This window comes from Argopecten irradians, chromosome 14 (assembly GCF_041381155.1).
Source record: "Argopecten irradians isolate NY chromosome 14, Ai_NY, whole genome shotgun sequence".
NCBI lineage: Eukaryota > Metazoa > Mollusca > Bivalvia > Pectinida > Pectinidae > Argopecten > Argopecten irradians.
The window spans coordinates 4,282,718-4,304,895 of NC_091147.1; the positions used below are offsets into that span (position 1 = coordinate 4,282,718).

A 22,178-nucleotide genomic window follows, 5' to 3' on the forward strand; every position below is an offset into this window, starting at 1 on the left:
CAATCATATGTATTCATATCCGAGTGCTATATAATTTGACTTAATACTCGGTTTACATTTTGAATTTTTTTGTGAAACCAATGTATTTATTTTAATTTAGATGTGTTTTGATAATATTTGTTTTTTAAATAGCTAAAATAAGAACTAAAAATATGAAATAAAAAATACATATTTTATTTCCAATAAATAATTAGAGGTTAATAACAATTGAAGTCACAATACCAGCCTGTGGAAGTGGAAAATCTTCAACCTAAAAAGTAAAGAAATTGATTTTACCAATGTATTTAAATTACGAATTTGCTAAATATCATATAGATGACATAGTGTGGTTAGGGAGCTTCAAAAGGATGTGATGTTTACAGAGTAGTTACACAGTGTTGGTATATAAGTACTTTACGTGTTGATAACATAAAGGGAAAAAAAGGAAAGGGCAACATAAGGTAAAGCTTAAATACATTTGTTTGTTATTCAATTCATAATTATTTCATTCAAATAAAATTTGACTTAATTATTTAATTCACTGCTATTAATATTTGAGAATTTGAACCCGGTTTCTCAAAAAAAAAATAAAATGAGAAATTATCCTGGTAAAAAAGGGAAACAATTCTTGTGTAACACTTACCAGCCAGTCCAGTAAGGAGGGCCTGCTCTCCTGTTGTCACTGCCGTCTGAAGAAGTTGTTCACCGACATGGGTCAGCTGGGATCCAAGATCATGCCAGAAGTTACTGAAATCATTAATGACTTCGGTCAGTGATATTCACGAGGGTTAGATAGATATATAATACGTTTTCTATAAACATAAATGATATTAAACGGCATCCTTTCGTCAGATTTGTTTTATAACAAGCCAGCAATTATTGTAGTACGTGTTGTAACGGCACTACGACATTTGCATGTTAACGAGACGGAGACAAATGTTTGCAGAATCGCTCTTAAATTTGAAAGTTTTAAAGTTAAAAATTAATCTATGTATGTCGGTTTGTGACAATCACATCCTGTCTGCAACATCTTCATTAACAGATAACGTCGTGTTTTGAGGTCTAATACGGTATACGGTATCGATTCCAATTCAAATAACATATTAACCAATAGTGTTGTTTTTTATATTCGTTGTTCCATGAAAGTATGAACAGAATGGCATGATAAGTTATGCTTGTATTTATTAATGTAGTTTAATCATAAATAAATTGATTATTGATTAAACGTCGATGTTTTGAATCTGCTAATACATGACAATTCTCCCTAAGATGACTTTATGGTAGTAAATTTGATTTAATCAAGTTATGATAGCAATGTAGCCTTAAACACGATATAGAAATACACAATGCGTCAAACACCGTACATAGAGATGTGAGCTCCTACTTAGCGCTCAGGATAATGTGGCCGGGTGGGTGTTTTGTTTGGTGTCTTCGGCAACATGCGTCATTGATATAGCACTATAAAAAGGCCAAAAGTTCCACTTTACAAGAGGACACAACACGAATAAACCGTAGTCTCTCGAACACTCACCACACTCTTAATAAACGCAGCACACCGCAGGCATGGGAGACCATCTTTACATTTATTTAATCAAACAAAGAAACATTCGCCTTACCTCCTCTTTCCGAGAGCACTCTGAAGAAGAGTCTGTTCTCCAGTCTGTACCACCTGGGTGAGGAGTTCCTCTCCAACGTGGGTCAACTGTTGTCCAAGATCATGCCAGAAATTGCTTAAATTACAAAACAAATTAAACTAAATAAATTACTAATTCACCAAAGAAACGATAATATTGCTAACATACAATCTCTTTTTTCGGTTGGCAGTTTCTGACGGTGACGTATGGACTATGATGGGCTACGCATGACCGGATGTCTACTGTAAATTTTTATATAATCTGACGTAATGACGTACTTAGGATTTATATTTAGTAACCTTGGTCAATACTAGCCCCAATATAACGCTCAGCTAAAGAAAACCCTGGCAAAGGCAGTTATTAAATTTATTTTAAATTCTGCACCCTGCTAAACATAGACGAACAACTATTGGGAGTCTGCACATGTAGACTACCTAGATTCATTTTAACAAATCATATAAGCCGTCTAACTTTGACTCCACGTTAGATGTACAGTGAGGAAGGCACAATAATTATTTACGTTATATACCATATAACGTGAAAAAATATATTAACGTCCGAATTTTCGCTTAATGCCTACCTCCTCTTTCCGACGAGGGAGCCAAGAAGAAATCGCTTAAATTACAAATTAAACTAAATAAATTGTTGATTGATGTTATTGCTAGCATGCAGTTTCCATATTTCTGCTTTTTACTTGTAATAATCTACTGGGTGTGATTGGTAACGTATGGTCGGATGTCCACCAATATGTTACGTTACAGACCATTTCAACTATACAAATCTTAACTTAAACATATATATTAAATATTCTAATTGATACAAAGAATTTAAAAATGTATACCTTGTCATACCAACTAGTCCAGCTAAGAGTAAGATAATGTTAAATCAGAATACCCTCATTTTAACGTTAGTCATACTACCTACCTCCTCTTTCCGAGGGCACCTGACAAAAGAGCCTGTTCTCCGGTCTGTACGGCGGTTTGGAGGAGTTGTTCACCAACAGTAGTCAACTGGTGTCCAAGATCGGACCAGAAATTGCTTAAAACCAAATAGACATGACTTAAGCAATGTGAAATACTGTTTTGGATGAAATAAAATAAGTCTAATTTTGAAAGTAGTTGAATTCTATATGCGCAGATATTTATATTATGGACATGACATGAAAATATTCAAGTTAATATTTTTAATAGTTTTATCCTAAAGACATATATCATCAATAAAAAGAAGGCATTTCTTGTCAGAGTGATCACGTTACCTTCTATTATTAATGCCTAACTCTTTCCATCTGGTCACTCAAACAGATAATGTTCATGGAGAAAACCCCCGTTTTAAAATAAGTGGTTACATACCTCCTTTTTCCGAGGGCAGAAGCAAGAAGAGCCTGTTCTCCGGTTTGTACGGCGGTTGTGAGGAGTTGTTCGCCAACGTGGGTCAACTGGCTTCCAAGATCATGCCAGAAGTCGCTTAAATATACGAACAAAATCATTTCAATAAATTCTTAATTCACCAAAGAAATGATATTATAGAAATATTGCAAATATACAGTTTCCATATTTCAGCTTTTTTCTGATAGACCTAACAATGTACTGACTATGACTTTTGCCCGATGTTACGTTACAGACAACTATCAACTGTACAAATCTTAACGTAAACACATATATTAATTACTCGAATTGATGAAAAATATTTAAAGATGTCTTCCTCGTCATAACAAATAGTCCATTTAAGAGTTAGATGATATCAAAGCAGCATACTATTTTTATAAAGTTAGTGATACTACTTACCTTCTCTTTCCGACGAGTGAGCCAAGAAGAGCCTGTTCTCCAGTTGTTACGGCGGTTTGGAGGAGTTGCTCACCAGCGTGGGTCAGCTGTTGTCCAAGATCGTGCCAGAAATCGCTTTAAAATAATACAACATTATTGACAACGCTTCAGAGATAATTAAGTATAGTGAATGCTGATTGCTACAGTCGAATTTTTTTTCGTGTACATCTGTAGGTAGCATTTGCGTGTTACCTGCCGTCCCTATTGTATAATTTTGTATCTTCTATCTGACTTTGTCCTGCCTAACATTGCCTTTGACACCGCCTCACTTTTTGCGCTGAGTTGAGCGCTCGGGCCTGTAAGAAAGACTTTTCGTTCTGTCCCCTGGCCGAGATACACCATAATGTACTAAAGTGATAGATTCTGCTCCTGCTTATCGCTCAGCGTTTATTGTAGGACGACTGATTACACTCTTTGTCAGTATAATGTTGCCGGATGGGTTGCAGTTTCAAATATAGAACATAATTAAAGGGACAGGCGTTCCATTATACAAGACAACGCTACACAAATATACCGCAGTCTCCCAATTTTTCACCATGACATTAAAAACGATGAATGATATTTTATACATCAGGTAAGACACCGCATACATGGGAAGCCGTTCTTAAATGACACCGGCTGTTGATAGGACTTAAATATAATAAGCAAAACCAAATCGCGGACTTCTTAGGTGTTAAGTTTTAGTGTTGGAATTGAAGTAACAAGCGAAGTAAATACAAAATATATACGCACTTTGATAGTATTCATATGCATTATCAGTACTGAATCTATAGGTCTTTGTTGGCAGAGGAAAGTGTAGTCATGAACACTAAAGACTATAAATTACATTTTAAAAGAAGACCTTTCTGTCAGGGTGTGTCACGCCACCTTTCCTTAATAATGCCGAACTCGCCTTTCCAAATAATCATGCTTATATTTAGATGATATTGATGCCAATTACTCTCATTTTAAAGTTAGTGATGCGACCTACCTCCTCTTTCCGAGGGCAGCAGTAAGAAGAGCCTGTTCTCCGGTCTGTACGGCGGTTGTGAGGAGTTGTTCACCAACGTGAGTCAGCTGGCTTCCAAGATCGTGCCAGAAATCGCTAAAATTACAAATCAACTAAATGAAACCAAAGAAATAATATCATTGCTAGCATACAGTTGTAATGTTCTATCGTGATGTTTCTAATAACTACGTAATGGCTGTGATGTGTTGCGTGTGACCCGATGTTTACACAAGCTGTATTAACGTACTATCAGCCGTAAATAGTACTAAATACGTGTAAATAGTACTAAATACGTGTAAATAGTACTAAATACGTGTAAATAGTACTAAATACGTGTAAATAGTACTAAATACGTATTTGAGATATACATAAACTTACAACCATTGCGAGTCCATCATTGCAGATTACTTTGATTCATTTTAGGAAATAACATAATGGTTTAACTCCGCATTGGATATACATGTACACCGTTACAGGGAATAAACAATGATTATTGATGTTTCGGATCATTTAACGTGAACACATGTTAACATCCGAATGCCGACCTCCTCTTTCCGACAAGGGAGCCTAGAAGAGCCTGTTCTCCGGTCTGTACGGCGGTTGTGAGGAGTTGTTCACCAACGTGGGTCAGCTGGCTCCCAAGATCGTGCCAGAAATCGCTTTGAAATAAAACAACATTATTGATCACGCCTCAGAACTAAATGAAGAGATTGTTTATCTGATTACTGCTGATGAATAAATATTTTTTCGCGGAAATTGTAGACATTAACTTTTAACTATAGTACAATAGTATTCATTTACGCTATTATCAAAGCTACGTGTATAGTTCTCGATGGGCAAAAGGAGAGTGTAATCATAAACACTACTAAACATATAAATCACCATTAAAAATAAAGTCATTTTTTGTCAGGATGGTAAAAATACCTATTATTAATGTCTAACTCGTCTTTCAATCTCGTGGTTACTCAGACAAATAATGCTCAAGGAAAACACCCGTTTTGGAAAGTAATACTACATACCTCCTCTTTCCGAGGGTGGAAGACAGAAGAGCCTGTTCTCCGGTTTGTACGGAAATTATTATAGAAATATTGCAAATATACAGTTTCCATATTTCAGCTTTTTTCTGATAGACCTAACAATGTACTGACTATGACTTTTGCCCGATGTTACGTTACAGACAACTTTCAACTGTACAAATCTTAATGTAAACACATATATTAATTACTCGAATTGATGCAAAAGATTTAAAGATGTCTTCCTCGTCATAACAAATAGTCCATTTAAGAGTTAGATAATATCAAAGCAGCATACTCTTCTTATAAAGTAAGTTATACTACTTACCTTCTCTTTCCGACGAGTGAGCCCAGAAGAGCCTGCTCTCCAGTTGTTACGGCGGTTTGGAGGAGTTGTTCACCAACGTGGGTCAACTGGCTTCCAAGATCGTGCCAGAAATCGCTTAAATTACAAATTAAACTAAATAAATTGTTGATTGATGTTATTGCTAGCATGCAGTTTCCATATTTCTGCTTTTTACTTGTAATAATCTACTGGGTGTGATTGGTAACGTATGGTCGGATGTCCACCAATATGTTACGTTACAGACCATTTCAACTATACAAATCTTAACTTAAACATATATATTAAATATTCTAATTGATACAAAGAATTTAAAAATGTATACCTTGTCATACCAACTAGTCCAGCTAAGAGTAAGATAATGTTAAATCAGAATACCCTCATTTTAACGTTAGTCATACTACCTACCTCCTCTTTCCGAGGGCACCTGACAAAAGAGCCTGTTCTCCGGTCTGTACGGCGGTTTGGAGGAGTTGTTCACCAACAGTAGTCAACTGGTGTCCAAGATCGGACCAGAAATTGCTTAAAACCAAATAGACATGACTTAAGCAATGTGAAATACTGTTTTGGATGAAATAAAATAAGTCTAATTTTGAAAGTAGTTGAATTCTATATGCGCAGATATTTATATTATGGACATGACATGAAAATATTCAAGTTAATATTTTTAATAGTTTTATCTGCAAGTCCAGTTTGATATCTTAGAAATTATTACGCTCCCGTATCAACCGATCACATGCGAAGATACAAACGGCAACGTCATGTTTTACGTTATGATTGATAATATAATTTTTAATCAAATACAAATGCTTGTTATAGTGAATATTATGTTATAATTTATTTTAACCAAATATAAATTCCTGTTACAGTGGATATTAAGTTATATTATTATTATAATTCTAACCCAATAGAAATGCTTGTTACAGTGAATATTACGTTATAGTATAATGGCAACCCAATACAAATGCTTCTTACCTCCTCTTTCCGAGGGCAGAAGCAAGAAGAGCTTGTTCTCCGGTTTGTACGGCGGTTGTGAGGAGGTTTTCACCAACAGTAGTCAACTGGTGTCCGAGATCGGACCAGAAATTGCTGTAAATTAATAATCATACCAATCGAATACACAAACGGCAAATAAGATATAGTAACTTGACATATGAGTCAGTTGTTATCTAAGATCGTGCCAGAAGTCGCTTACATCGAAAAATAATAATATGAATAGCCAACGCGAAGAATTGTTTCTTATGACTTTTTTGTGGATCCAAAGGTGAATTTATGTTCGCAGTTAAGTCCATCATGCCTATTGGTTATGGTAATGAATTATATATGCGATTGGGGCTTATGTACATGTGTGGCGAAAATAGGCCTTACCGCTGTGTCACATGTGTAACGTATGTGTTTTATTATTGTAAATGTTAGGCAGACGCTTAAGTGTTGTAGTATATCTTGTAAGCGTTTCAATGACTCGGTGTGATTTTAGTTTCATTGATTGCCACTAGGGGCACTCCTTTCTCCAGCACTATAAAAGGAAGCGAGCTGAGAAAATGCTCACTCTTTGTTCTGGTCGTCGACTGGTCAACATCGAGTCACACTCTCCAGTAGGTATTGGCACTGAGAGACAGAAGTGGCTGAAGAAGCATTGCCTTGATCAGCGTCATACCCAGCGGATCATTCCTAGCATAGCTCTCAGCAGTGACTAGTGTGTAGTTTGTGGTGTCGAATATCGGTCGTGAGGTGCTCGTGACATAGTATCACGACCAATGACTACTAGTCGTGATCGATTGCTCATGACATAGGTGTTGAGGTACCTGGCTTGTGTAACAGCCAGCAGGCCCGAGCATTAGCTCGATGGTGGATGGTCGTACCACGGTAGTCGGTACTTATGCTTGATCAGTACATGTATCAGTGTCTTGTACATAAGCTTTGGCGACAGGCAGCCGTATTGTGGTGTCAATTCATGTAGATCGAATGTTACTCGCGACATCGTCTCACGACTACTAGTTAGTAGTCATGAACACTCACGATATAGGCAGGTCGTGAGTAGGCCTGGTTATAGTACAGCTAGTGTTGGCGACACGATCGCAACCAGCAGGCTCTGAACCTTAGTCACAGTGATCAGAAACCACACAGTGTTATGTGTCGGAGTATACTTTGGCCACAGACAGTTGTAGTGTATAGTTGCTGCTGTCCGGTGGTTTGTTTTGTGTACGTATTCATCAGCACTGGGTGTGTTGCGATCCAATTGTGTATAGGAGTTGTCTCCCTTCAGCTAGTGTATTGTAGTTCAGAGAGGTACTCTGTCATTATTCCATGTGTTGTACATAGAGCTTTGGATAATGTTACTGGTAGTAACCATCATTATTTGTATATATTGGCTGCTGTAGTATAGTTAGTGATTCATAACAGGGACCCAAGTATGTCTTGGTAACAACCCCCGCCCGCTAAGTTACACATGCATTTTATTGATCAAATGAAATAAATCCATGTTCAGGACCAACGCCAACAGTAAATGACGTATGTTGACCGTTCATAAAAACAGTTCATGATTTCATTTTTTCTCGTTTGAATATATGAATTGGAAGTCGTTTCATAGAAGGGATTCCTTAATTTTTAGTGGAGTCGGAAAATATGAAAAGAACTAACGCCCCTGCAGTTAATGTAAAGCTTTGACTTTTCCTACAAACTTTTCCAGTTCTTCGACACAAAGACTTACAGATATTAAATATAGAAAATGATTCTGGTGATAACCATACGAAAACCTAAGTTCAGCCTTCTTTTTCACGGACACGTGTTGTAACGTCCTATTAAGAATACTCCAATGTTTCGTGTTCATGGATCAATGATCCTTAAATCAAACGATGTAAGGTGAGGTCAACAATTCAATCAGATAATCATATACCTACCTCCTCTTTCCGAGGGCGGAAGCAAGAAGAGCTTGTTCTCCGGTTTGTACGGCGGTTGTGAGGAGGTTTTCACCAACAGTAGTCAACTGGTGTCCGAGATCGGACCAGAAATTGCTGTAAATTAATAATCATACCAGTTAGATACACAAACGTCGAATACAATTGATGGCTGATATACTTTTTAAGCCAACACAAATATTTGTTACTACGAAGATTATTATATAAAGATAGATAAATAATCGATGTATCGTTATGGTGCATCGAGATGCACGCCATTATGTGTTAATTGATTGTAAAAAGTTACATTATTTAGCATAAAGAATGGCAAAGTGAACAGAAATTACATATATATAAAGAATATGCAATTTATTCTTATCGTGACGCTACCCAAATTGGTACGCTAGCCAACTTGGTACACCTTTAATATATATGAAACAGAATTTTCAGTTAACAATCTAATCTGACAATAACTGCAATGACCAAAAATAGGGTGCTTAACAGTAACTATGACATTTTGCATATGTCATAATCCTGTTGCTTATTATCTCTATTAAACAAAAAATTAATTAATTTATGAAAAATCCGGAAACGACGTCGTGCAACAACGCACCATATATTTTAAAACAAGGAAAAAAACGGCTGAATGGGATATTTTTGACAGTTATGTGACTGAAATAAACTAAAAATGTTTGAACTTTCCTTAAATGAATTCAAATGTTTTTTATCATGCTTAGACATTCATTAATCAAATGGAATTTGGGAGGTGTACCATTTTGGGTGCTCAAACTTGCTGAAACACAGGGCTGGACCGGACATGCTTCAAAACTCTCTACAGTCGAAACTCGTTATCTCAAAATCGCTTGAGTCGAAATTCCGGTTGAGTCGAATTAATTTTCAAGTCCCGTTTTTTGTCCTTCTTTGTGTATGTATTTTAAGATCGGATGACTCGAATTTCGATGACTCGAAACTCCGGTTGTGTCAAAGTCAATTCCTGGTCCCTAGAACGGATATTCAGAGAAAAAAATAGTCGCTATCTCGAATTTAATTTTAGTCAAAATTTTAAATAAAAAAACCCAACAATTACGTAAATATAACATGGATACAAACAATTGAAATTCACCTGTGGTTTGTCGTAACACGTGATTGGTTTACATGCACATATCGCGATCGGTATATGCAGATTCAGGCCTATGGGAACATACTACAACAATGACTGCTAATAAATAATTGTTTAATAATCCTCTCAAGGCTGGCTTCCTAATTAGTGTCACTTTAAAATTGTGACTTACCTGTACATAAACACGCGTGTTTATAAAATCACACTCGGCATGGCTCGATCATGACCGGAAGCGTGTTTGTTTAGGAATCATTAGAAACGAAAGTGTTTTCTAAGATTTGTATGGATTGTTGATAGTGTAAAATAATTTAAGAAACCCACAATGCTAAATGTTTAACTAGTCGTTGCAGATGTACTAGTATCTTAGTCATACAATGTATTTCTTCGTTGGAAAAATAGAAATCTACTTTCGTTTCATTTACCGTAAATTATATTAACCAATAGAAACGGAGAGTGTAGTCTGCTCACGGTAGGTGAAAACTATTGTTTATTTTACTATTTTGAAATACCATTAAATTCTGAAATAAGAATGATGCTTTTTTATTTGTTCAGGTACTATATTCCGTATATGCTTGATGTATGAACCATTGAAGTCAGTATACGTATACCACCGGGCAATCAGGGTGCATGCCTATTATCGTGACGATCATATTATCGTAATTAAATTTTTTTATTTACAAATGTATTTAAAAAAAAATCCGAAAACATCTGAAAACATATAACTAAAAACATTTAATACAAACCTTATGAGTTGGAAAATCACGATAATATGCTGAACACGGTAATAGGCCATGTACCCGACTGTCGTAAGATATAAGGACCGTTGAAAACCACGTTCTGCCCAAACCTAATGGCATTACGTTTGAGTCGAATTCCGGATGAGTCGAATTATTTTCGTTGGTCCGTTGAATTTCGAGATAACGAGTTTCGACTGTATTTATAAACATATGCACTGCTGACAAGTAAACAAATCATGAAAATAAAACCGAAGGCATCTATTTGTGGAATGATAAAAGAAAAATCTAGTTTCATGCACAGGTTAGAAAACTTTAACAATTATCTTCAAAAAGTGTGCCAATTTGGGTAGCGTCACGTTATATGTGTAACTAGATAGCGTGAGATAATTACATAGTTACAAATAGTTTTGGGGATTTCTGACTAATTCTTTATAATTCGATTATGTCTAATAGGTCTATCCAAGTAAGCTTGACACGGCGCAGCATAATTACAAAGATAGCGGCCGAGTGTATGATCTGAATCCTGGTTCTAAGTATATGAAAAAGTCTTAAGTTAAGACTTAGCCAATCACAGATGGCGTAACAAAAACGTACGTCATTTTTGATCGGCTAAGTCAAAGCTTACGTCTGTGACTGTTTCATGATGATTTAGGCTTGATATCATTGAAGAAAAGACAAATCCGCTGTTACTACAGGGATAATGCACAATTTGGTTTGTCCGGTGTTAGTATTATGTGTCCAAGTGAGGTCTGCCGTACATAGTCTTTGAAGGTATACTTTGTAAAGATAGCACCGTCAGTGATAAGCCGAGCTTTACTTTTGATTACCACACATCAGAATCAGTTAAATAGTTGCACTAAGGTAGAACTTACATTCGTAGGAAAGATAGGAGTCGCAACCGATATAAAAACCCTCTCTCTCGTATAAGTATATACAATTTTACTCACCTCCTCTTTCCGAGGGCGGAAGACAGAAGAGCCTGTTCTCCGGTCTGTACGGCGGTTTGGAGGAGTTGTTCACCAACAGTAGTCAGCTGGTGTCCGAGATCGGACCAGAAATTGCTGTAAATTAATAAACATACCAATTGAATACTTGAACGCCAAATAAAACATATGTACTTGACAGATGAGTCTGATGTTGTCTAAGATCGTGCCAGAAATGAATAACAGCAAACACAAAGATAGAGATAAGGCAACATCTTAATTGTTTCTTATGATTTTTGTGGAACTAACGATGAATTAATATCCGCAGTGAAGTCCATCGTGAATATTGATAATGTTAATGAATTTGATATATGAATGGAACTTACATAGTCGTATTTTATTGATGAAAAGAAATAAATCCAAATTGATGGCCAACGACAACAGTAAATAGCATTTAAGAATATATTGATTTACTGTACACTGTAAATATTTTCATATTTCTCGTTTTCGATAGTTGCACTAAGATAGAACTTACATTCATAGGAAAAAAGCTCATGCAATCGATATAAAAAAACCTCTTTCGTAAGATAATAGTCAAATTTACTCACCTCCTCTTTCCGAGGGCAGAAGTCAGAAGAGCCTGTTCTCCGGTCTGTACGGCGGTTTGGAGGAGTTGTTCACCAACTTGAGTCAGCTGGTGTCCGAGATCGGACCAGAAATTGCTTAAAACCAAATCAAATACGTGTACCGTAGTTCTTGTTAGGATCTCATACTACAATTTCTAAAGTTTAACCATTGTGCGAAATTGTGATTGCTAAAGTTTAACTTTTTAGATATCTAACTCCGCATGCCAAGGGCACCTGCTAAACGATTGGCCAGTACATTTTCAATTGTGTAATCGTTTCCGCGGAATCTTAAAAGATGGACGCCATATATACCTTCGTCATCACTACACTACAATATGAATAACACCATGTTGCAATTACTGTATAATTTATAAACTTCATTCCCCCCCCCCAAAAAAAAATATATATATATGTAGCAATGTCTACTCATTACAGTATTAAGAAAGTTTGAGGTTTACCTCCTCTTTCCGAGCGCGGAAGACAGAAGAGCCTGTTCTCCGGTCTGTACGGCGGTTTGGAGGATTTGTTCACCAACAGTAGTCAGCTGGTGTCCGAGATCGGACCAGAAATTGCTGTAAATAAATAAACATGCCAATTGAATACTTGAACGGCAAATAATACATATGTACTTGACAGATGAGTCTGATTTTGTCTAAAATCTGAATAAAAAACGCCATATATTATAAAACAAGGAAAACAACTGCTGAATGGGAAATGTTTGACAGATATGTGACTTAAATAAACTAAACAATGTTTAAATGAATTCAAATATTTTCATCATGTCTTTTAATCATATCGAATTTAGGAGGTGTCTCAAATCTGCTAAAACACAGGACTGGACATGTTTCAAAGCTCTCTATCTATAAACATATGCACTGCTGACAAGTAAACAAATCATGATATTAAACCCGAAGGCATCTATTTGTGGAATTTTAAAAGAAAAATCTGGTTTCAAGCACACGTTAGAATATTTTAACAATTATCTTCAAAAAGTGTGCCAATTTGGGTACCTTCACGTTATATGTGTAACTAGGTAACTAGATAGCGTGAGATAATTACACATAATAAAATAGTTTTGAGGATTTCTGACTAATTCTTTAGATTACAATTAGGTCTATTAGGTATATCCTGAAACCTGTCCCCATTCTGATGTATCAAATCGAGCCAAGGAAGCTTGATACGGCACAGCAAAATGACGTAGATAACGGCCGAGCAGAGTGTATGATCTGAAACCTGGCCCCAAGTTTATGAAACAGTCTTAAGTTTAGAATAAACCACTCACAGATGACGTTACAAAAACGTACGTCATTTTTGATTGGCTAGGCCAAAACGTACGTCTTAGACTGTTCCATGATGATTTAGGCCTAATATCAAAGTAGAACAGACAAATCCGCTGTTATTACAGGGATAATGCACGATTGGTTTGTCCGTTGTTAGTAAAGTATGTATCCGAGTGAGATGTGCCGTTCGATGTCTTTGACGGTATACTTAGTAATGTAACACCGTCAGTGATATGCCGAGCTTTGCTTTTGATTTCTACACTTCACAATCAGCTATATAGCCGCACTAAGATAGACCTCACATTCGTAGGAAAAATATGACTCGCAACCGATATAAAAACCCTCTCTCTCGTATGATAATATACAATTCTACTCACCTCCTCTTTCCGAGAGCAGAAGTCAGAAGAGCCTGTTCTCCGGTCTGTACGGCGGTTTGGAGGATTTGTTCACCAACAGTAGTCAGCTGGTGTCCGAGATCGGACCAGAAATTGCTGTAAATTAATAAACATACCAATTGAATACTTGAACGCCAAATAAAACATATGTACTTGACAGATGAGTCTGATGTTGTCTAAGATCGTGCCAGAAATGAATAACAGCAAAAACAAAGATAGAGATAAGGCAACATCTTAATTGTTTCTTATGATTTTTGTGGAACTAACGATGAATTAATATCCGCAGTGAAGTCCATCGTGAATATTGATAATGTTAATTAAGCAATAAACTGTTACCAGATTGGACATGCGGTTTGAATGATATGAAGCCCATTCGGAAGAAAGACAAATAGAATGGCACCCCCGCCATGAATATTTATATTTCTGACGGATGGACTTCAAATCAACTGTATGTTCAATCTGGTAAAAGTTTATGACCTATGTATCCAATACTATCATTCAAATTCAAAACAATACGTGCATATCTTTTGAATTTCCCGCTTGCGCTAGTGTAAGTTCAATAATCGGAATAGCCATAGCATCAGCTTCGGAATATAGTTCCACACAAAAACGGTTTTGAACAAGCGAAAATATGGAAACTATGCGATGATGTTTTTAATACATGTTATTTTGTCAAAACGGTAATTCCATTGGAATTTAAAGACCGCACAACTTTAAAACCAATTTTTGTATTCTTTGACCGTTATGTATAGGCGTAAGTATACATCGTATACATTGTTTGTGACGCGATGGAAAGAGTAAATATTCATACGCTTGACCAGATGGGAGTTTATAGCCTGACATTTCCCATCTGGTTAAACATAGCTTAACTGTAACTGAAAGTAGAATGGACATATTGAATTATATATGAGGTTGGTACTTATGTTCACGTATTTTAAATGAAATGAAAATTTTTTTAAATAAAATGAAAGTTGGGGACCGACGCCAACAATAAATCACGACATGTGTTGATTGAAATATTGATTTACTGTAAACAGTTAATAATTAATGTTTCTCATTTTCATATAAAAGCGGGAAATCGTTTCATAGAAGGGATTCCTTAATTTTCAATTGAGTCTGGAAAATTGAAAAAAAAACAACGCCCATGCAGGCAATATATAGCATAATCACTAAGATGGTGGGAGCAGAGTGTGAAAGTTGTTATCGAGGAACAGACACATCCGCTGTTAGTACAGGGATAATAAACGATTGGTTTGTCCGCTGTTAGTATAGTATGTCCGAGTGAGATGCGCGTTCGATGTCTTTGACGGTATACTTAGTAATGTAACACCGTCAGTGATACGAGCTTTACTTTTGATTACCACACATCAGAATCAGTTATATAGTTGCACTAAGGTAGAACTTACATTCGTAGAAAAAAAAATTGTGTAAAAAACTCTCTCTATGGTATGATAATAGTCAATTTTACTCACCTCCTCTTTCCGAGGGCAGAAGTCAGAAGAGCCTGTTCTCCGGTCTGTACGGCGGTTTGGAGGAGTTGTTCACCAACGTGAGTCAGCTGGTGTCCGAGATCGGACCAGAAATTGCTTAAAACCAAATCAAATACGTGTACCGTAGTTCTTGTTAGGATCTCATACTACAATTTCTAAAGTTTAACCATTGTGCGAAATTGTGATTGCCAAAGTTTAACTTTTTAGATATCTAACTCCGCTTAACGATTGGCAAGTACTACAGCATTACATTCAACTGAGGTTTAAGTAATTCACTTCCGTTACATTTTCAACTGTACCATCGTTTCTGTGGAATCTTAAAATATGAACGCCATGTATACCGATGCAATCTTCGTAACCTCGACACCGTAATATGAATTACACAATGTTCCAAGTACTGTATATAAACTTCATTTCAACAAAAAAATATCTAACATTGGCTTCTTATTACAGTATTCAGACAATGTTTATCTCCTCTTTCCGATGAGGCCAGCATTAGCAGCAGGCGCCTCTTCCGTGGCGCGGAACAAATGTCACCAACATTAGTCAACGTTATCATATTGGGTTAGTAACTGAAGCCTGTTAAGCTACCTATCATATTAGGTTAGTAATTGAAGCCCGATAAGCTACCTATCATATTACGTTAGTAACTGGATCCTGAATAAAACGTCCCATGTGTTAATAATACTTACTTTCTCTTGGTCTCTGTTATGAAAATAAAAAGTAAGTGTATTTAGTATCATAATACAAGAAAAGTTATTGGAGATAATATTTTATCTTGTACTTAATCTTAATTTAAAAAATAATGGTTTGATTGTTGTTTTTTTTTTAATTTTCTGAACTATTTGATTTTCAAATGAAGCAAAATGTGCGTCGTGTATAAATATTTTTCAAAATATGAACTAGGTAACTGAAAATAACAATATCATGGAAAGCTAGGAAATAGCCAACATATACTTACCTCTAAGTACAGCTGCCGAGCTGACTGCCACCAGGCAGAATAACACTAAAAACCTCATCTTTCTAAAATACAGACATATAACAAAGGTTACCTGATGACTGATTGGAATAATACTTAATGAATCTACTGTTTCATATTATTATATATATATATATATGCTCTATATTATATATAACTGGTCTTTTTCGCAGATGTGACGATTCATAATAAGTAATAGATATAATGTGAGAATCCTTTAACTAACACATTTGAATTAATGAAGCATGGTGGTTATTTATATCGTAAGAAGAAATGCGTCGTATATCAGTACACAAACCGATGCTTGGAGAAAAAATGTATTGCAATACAGTTAGTGCAATACGTCCAGTCATAACGTGTTTCTTTTAGATCAACACAACGGTGGAACTTTCATATTTGTTTAGGTAAATTTCAAGGAAAAAATAAAAATGCACATTTTTAATGTTGATAAAGCGCATTTCAGAAGTTAATCACACCAAGTAAATCATGTGGATAAAAATCAAAAATCCTACCATAGATAATACTGTTAAAACGTTAAGAACAAAAATATAACGTAAACGTACGTATTTTGGCGTAATCAAAATTTAGCGCAAATTGGTTTGGAATGGGGAATTCGCACATTAATCGAGAATTCAATACTAACATTGCAATTAGCGAAAACATAATTTAACACAAAAACGTTGGCACCAAAGACCTGATATAAGATATATCGCTACAGTGTGTACGTTTACAATGCTATTTTGTTTCAGGCTCCGGGATCACGAGACAGTCTTACACACAAGTTTTCATTCCTAATTTGCTAAATCCAAACTTAGGACTGTTTGAGTTTTAAGACTGTTTCATGATGTTGGGGCCTGAACAATTCTGCCATGCTAAACCTCCTACCTGTTCAACCAAAGTCCAGGCTAACGCACTGCCCAATCCAGAAAGACCGGGTTATATACAGCAGTTGTCATGTGACCGCGTCATGATTACGTGCAGTGGGCATGCCTGGGTCAATCCTGTCGGCCTGAAAGGACTGGCGATGTGCATGTCTTATCAGTAATCCGGAAGTTAAAAGTCTGAGATGACCAAATCAAACATAGAACAGTGGTCTTAGAAATGTAACATGGACAGAATAAACTTACAATATTGTTCCGAAGATGAACTAATTATGCGAAGTTGGTTCTATCAATAGTAGCATTTCAACATGAGAGGTCAACTTAAACGAAAACGTGTTATTATTATTATACCTAAGCTTTCTTATATCGCTACAAACACACATTAAATGTGCAGCACAATGCGAAAACTGCAGAATGTATCTGGATGTTATGTTTTGATTATAAATCACTGACATATAAATATTTTAACTTCAGTTTTCTTTTTTAAAGATCGACTGCGACTCGCGAAATGCTCCACTATGTGATGCGGTCAAATGAAATCAGTGTACCAAGAACAAAACTCTAAAAGAACAAAAATATCTCAGATGTGGGAATATGATCATAGGACGAACTGTGATAATCTGAAGGTGCAATGAGCGAAAAAGTCAATTCTTGGAAACTTTAAATTAAGACGCTAAGTTGATTACATCTGCGTTTGTCTTCTTTCGTGGGCAAATTCATCAGTTACAACTTCAATGTCGCTTTAAGGTCAACCTAATGTTATCACCAATCGAAAAATATGCAAACGATACGGACATATACCAAGGTACAACATATCGTTGTTACGTCTTAAAACTCGTTTTCATGTTTAATGATTTTTGTTAATGACATTAAAAGTCTTCCTAAAAGAGGCATTGGAGTTCAAGGCTACCAGGGATGTTATACAGTATGACGCCATACAGATCCGTGTTGTCACTCCTCACTCCGTGTTATAGCGGCTTCTGTGAGAACGAGGACCTGCATAGTAATCAGATTATGGTATGGGGACACTTCCCCGACTTAAATTGTTAGATGACTATGTGGCCTTAAGTGAGGTCAGTTTAATGAATCGCGACGACTTGTCCAATATCTGTGGTGTTAGCTGGTCACCTATTTATGGTACATGAGTATTGTTTAGCGAGACAGAGCTATAAAGTAGACATCATACCAATTCCACCCAGTCACGGCAATGTTACGGTGGCTTAACAGGCGCTTACATTTAGGATTGTTACTCGATCGTGTCACGGTTTTATGAACAGGTTATTGGATGTAACATGTCCGTTACATTTGCCTATAAAGAAAAGTTTATTTCAATCCTATTGGTTTTATTGGTCTGTGAACAGATTAATCTCAGTTCTGAATTCTAGGAACCGCAACGAGGATTGTTTTAATGCTGTGTAATTAACCTAAATATACAATACATTATAGCTAATTATTTTCACAAGGCTATTTTTTCTATTTCCAGGGCCATGCTATTATCGCGAAAATTTGATCTGCGAAATATTATTGAGAAATGTTTCGTTCATATAAACCCTCAAATTCAGACGGTGAAGATTTCAAATTGCCTAAATTTAATGTTCTCATTTGGTTTGAGATCGCCGAAATCTTGACTGGAGAAAATAACCGGCTGTACGATATATTAACAACGATGTCATCACATCTACCTCATATAATGTTTGTAAAGGAGCTGTTAGCTAACAACGATGTCATCAAATCTACCTCATATAGTGTTTGTAAAGGAGTTGTTAGCTAACAACGATGTCATCAAAGCTACCTCATATAATGTTTTTTAAAGGAGTTGTTAGCTAACAACGATGTCATCAAAGCTACCTCATATAATGTTTGTAAAGGAGTTGTTAGCTAACAACGATATCATCAAATCTACCTCATATAATGTTTGTAAAGGAGTTGTTAGCTAACAACGATATCATCAAAGCTACCTCATATAGTGTTTGTAAAGGAGTTGTTAGTTAACAACGATGTCATCAAATCTACCTCATATAGTGTTTGTAAAGGAGTTGTTAGCTAACAACGATGTCATCAAATCTACCTCATATAATGTTTGTAAAGGAGTTGTTAGTTAACAACGATGTCATCAAATCTACCTCATATAATGTTTGTAAAGGAGTTGTTAGCTAACAACGATGTCATCAAATCTACCTCATATAATATTTGTAAAGGAGTTGTTAGCTAACAACGATGTCATCAAATCTACCTCATATAATGTTTGTAAAGGAGTTAGCTAACAACGATATCATCAAATCTACCTCATATAATGTTTGTAAAGGAGTTGTTAGCTAACAACGACATCATCAAAGCTACCTCATATAATGTTTGTAAAGGAGTTGTTAGCTAACAACAATATCATCAAATCTACCTCATATAATATTTGTAAAGGAGTTGTTAGCTAACAACGATGTCATCAAATCTACCTGATATAATGTTTGTAAAAGGAGTTAGCTAACAACGATATCATCAGATCTACCTCATATAATGTTTGTAAAGGAGTTGTTAGCTAACAACAATATCATCAAATCTACCTCATGTAATGTTTGTAAAGTAGTTGTAAGCTAACAACGATGTCATCAAATCTACCTCATATAATGTTTGTAAAGGAGTTGTTAGCTAACAACGATATCATCAAATCTACCTCATATAATGTTTGTAAAGGAGTTGTTAGCTAACAACGATATCATCAAATCTACCTCATATATGTTTTGTAAAGGAGTTGTTAGCTAACAACGATATCATCAAATCTACCTCATATAGTGTTTGTAAAGGAGTTGTTAGCTAACAACGATATCATCAAATCTACCTCATATAATGTTTGTAAAGGAGTTGTTAGCTAACAACGATATCATCAAATCTACCTCATATAATGTTTGTAAAGGAGTTGTTAGCTAACAACGATATCATCAAATCTACCTCATATAATGTTTGTAAAGGAGTTGTTAGCTAACAACGATATCATTAAATCTACCTCATATAGTGTTTTTAAAGGAGTTGTTAGCTAACAACGATATCATCAAATCTACCTCATATAATATTTGTAAAGGAGTTGTTAGCTAACAACGATATCATCAAATCTACATCATATAATGTTTGTAAAGGAGTTGTTAGCTAACAACGATGTCATCAAATCTACCTCATATAATATTTGTAAAGGAGTTGTTAGCTAACAACGATATCATCAAATCTACCTCATATAATGTTTGTAAAGGAGTTGTTAGCTAACAACGATATCATCAAATCTACCTCATATAATGTTTGTAAAGGAGTTGTTAGCTAACAACGATGTCATCAAATCTACCTCATATAATGTTTGTAAAGGAGTTGTTAGCTAACAACGATATCATCAAATCTACCTCATATAATGTTTGTAAAGGAGTTGTTAGCTAACAACGATATCATCAAATCTACCTCATATAATATTTGTAAAGGAGTTGTTAGCTAACAACGATGTCATCAAATCTACATCATATAATATTTGTAAAGGAGTTGTTAGCTAACAACGATATCATCAAAGCTAGCTCATATAATGTTTGTAAAGGAGTTGTTAGCTAACAACGATATCATCAAATCTACCTCATATAATGTTTGTAAAGGAGTTGTTAGCTAACAACGATATCATCAAATCTACCTCATATAATGTTTGTAAAGGAGTTGTTAGCTAACAACGATATCATCAAATCTACCTCATATAATGTTTGTAAAGGAGTTGTTAGCTAACAACGATGTCATCAAATCTACCTCATATAATGTTTGTAAAGGAGTTGTTAGCTAACAACGATATCATCAAATCTACCTCATATAATATTTGTAAAGGAGTTGTTAGCTAACAACGATATCATCAAATCTACTCATATAATGTTTGTAAAGGAGTTGTTAGCTAACAACGATATCATCAAAGCTACCTCATATAATGTTTGTAAAAGTAGTTGTTAGCTAACAACGATGTCATCAAATCTACCTCATATAATGTTTGTAAAGGAGTTGTTAGCTAACAACGATATCATCAAATCTACCTCATATAATGTTTGTAAAGGAGTTGTTAGCTAACAACGATATCATCAAATCTACCTCATATAATGTTTGTAAAGGAGTTGTTAGCTAACAACGATATCATCAAATCTACCTCATATAATGTTTGTAAAGGAGTTGTTAGCTAACAACGATATCATCAAATCTACCTCATATAGTGTTTGTAAAGGAGTTGTTAGCTAACAACGATATCATCAAATCTACCTCATATAATGTTTGTAAAGGAGTTGTTAGCTAACAACGATATCATCAAATCTACCTCATATAATGTTTGTAAAGGAGTTGTTAGCTAACAACGATATCATCAAATCTACCTCATATAGTGTTTGTAAAGGAGTTGTTAGCTAACAACGATATCATCAAATCTACCTCATATAATGTTTGTAAAGGAGTTGTTAGCTAACAACGATATCATCAAATCTACCTCATATAATGTTTGTAAAGGAGTTGTTAGCTAACAACGATGTCATCAAATCTACCTCATATAATGTTTGTAAAGGAGTTGTTAGCTAACAACGATATCATCAAATCTACCTCATATAATGTTTGTAAAGGAGTTGTTAGCTAACAACGATATCATCAAATCTACCTCATTATAATGTTTGTAAAGGAGTTGTTAGCTAACAACGATATCATCAAATCTACCTCATATAATGTTTGTAAAGGAGTTGTTAGCTAACAACGACATCCTCAAATCTACCTCATATTGTGTTTTTAAAGGAGTTTTACCTAACAACGATATCATCAAATCTACCTCATATAATATTTGTAAAGGAGTTGTTAGCTAACAACGATATCCTCAAATCTACATCATATAATATTTGTAAAGGAGTTGTTAGCTAACAACGATGTCATCAAATCTACCTCATATAATATTTGTAAAGGAGTTGTTAGCTAACAACGATATCATCAAATCTACCTCATATAATGTTTGTAAAGGAGTTGTTAGCTAACAACGATATCATCAAATCTACCTCATATAATGTTTGTAAAGGAGTTGTTAGCTAACAA

General features: G+C 35.3%; 1 protein-coding gene across 8 annotated transcripts; it reads right to left on the bottom strand.

Moving 5' to 3' along the window:
- Positions 1–158: 158 nt before the first annotated feature.
- On the bottom strand, positions 159–17,185 carry LOC138307371 (uncharacterized). Of its 8 annotated transcripts, XM_069248072.1 has the most exons (20): positions 17,113–17,184; positions 16,210–16,271; positions 15,941–15,953; positions 15,231–15,344; positions 13,741–13,854; positions 12,542–12,655; positions 12,066–12,179; positions 11,482–11,595; positions 8,681–8,794; positions 6,756–6,869; positions 6,189–6,302; positions 5,766–5,879; positions 4,970–5,083; positions 4,407–4,520; positions 3,398–3,511; positions 2,963–3,076; positions 2,538–2,651; positions 1,596–1,709; positions 623–726; positions 159–250 (listed from the first exon to the last, which is right to left on the bottom strand). In XM_069248072.1, exons 2-20 carry the CDS (start codon positions 16,265–16,267, stop codon positions 246–248), a joined length of 1,890 nt encoding a protein of 629 aa, XP_069104173.1. In that variant the 5' UTR covers positions 16,268–16,271; positions 17,113–17,184; the 3' UTR covers positions 159–245. The 8 variants fall into 8 exon arrangements, with proteins under 8 accessions (XP_069104173.1, XP_069104176.1, XP_069104174.1 ...); XM_069248075.1 differs by lacking the exon at positions 5,766–5,879 and having other exon boundaries at positions 17,113–17,185; XM_069248073.1 differs by lacking the exon at positions 6,756–6,869.
- Positions 17,186–22,178: the final 4,993 nt, after the last annotated feature.

Bases quoted from the DNA above. Each gene is read 5' to 3' on its own strand.
- LOC138307371 (XM_069248072.1), bottom strand. From the start codon at position 16,267: ATGAGGTTTTTAGTGTTATTCTGCCTGGTGGCAGTCAGCTCGGCAGCT. The intron at 13,855-15,230 runs GTGAGTAAAATT...ATTAATTTACAG, and splicing joins TCTGCCCTCGGAAAGAGGAG to CAATTTCTGGTCCGATCTCG. The intron at 8,795-11,481 runs GTGAGTAAAATT...ATTAATTTACAG, and splicing joins TCCGCCCTCGGAAAGAGGAG to CAATTTCTGGTCCGATCTCG.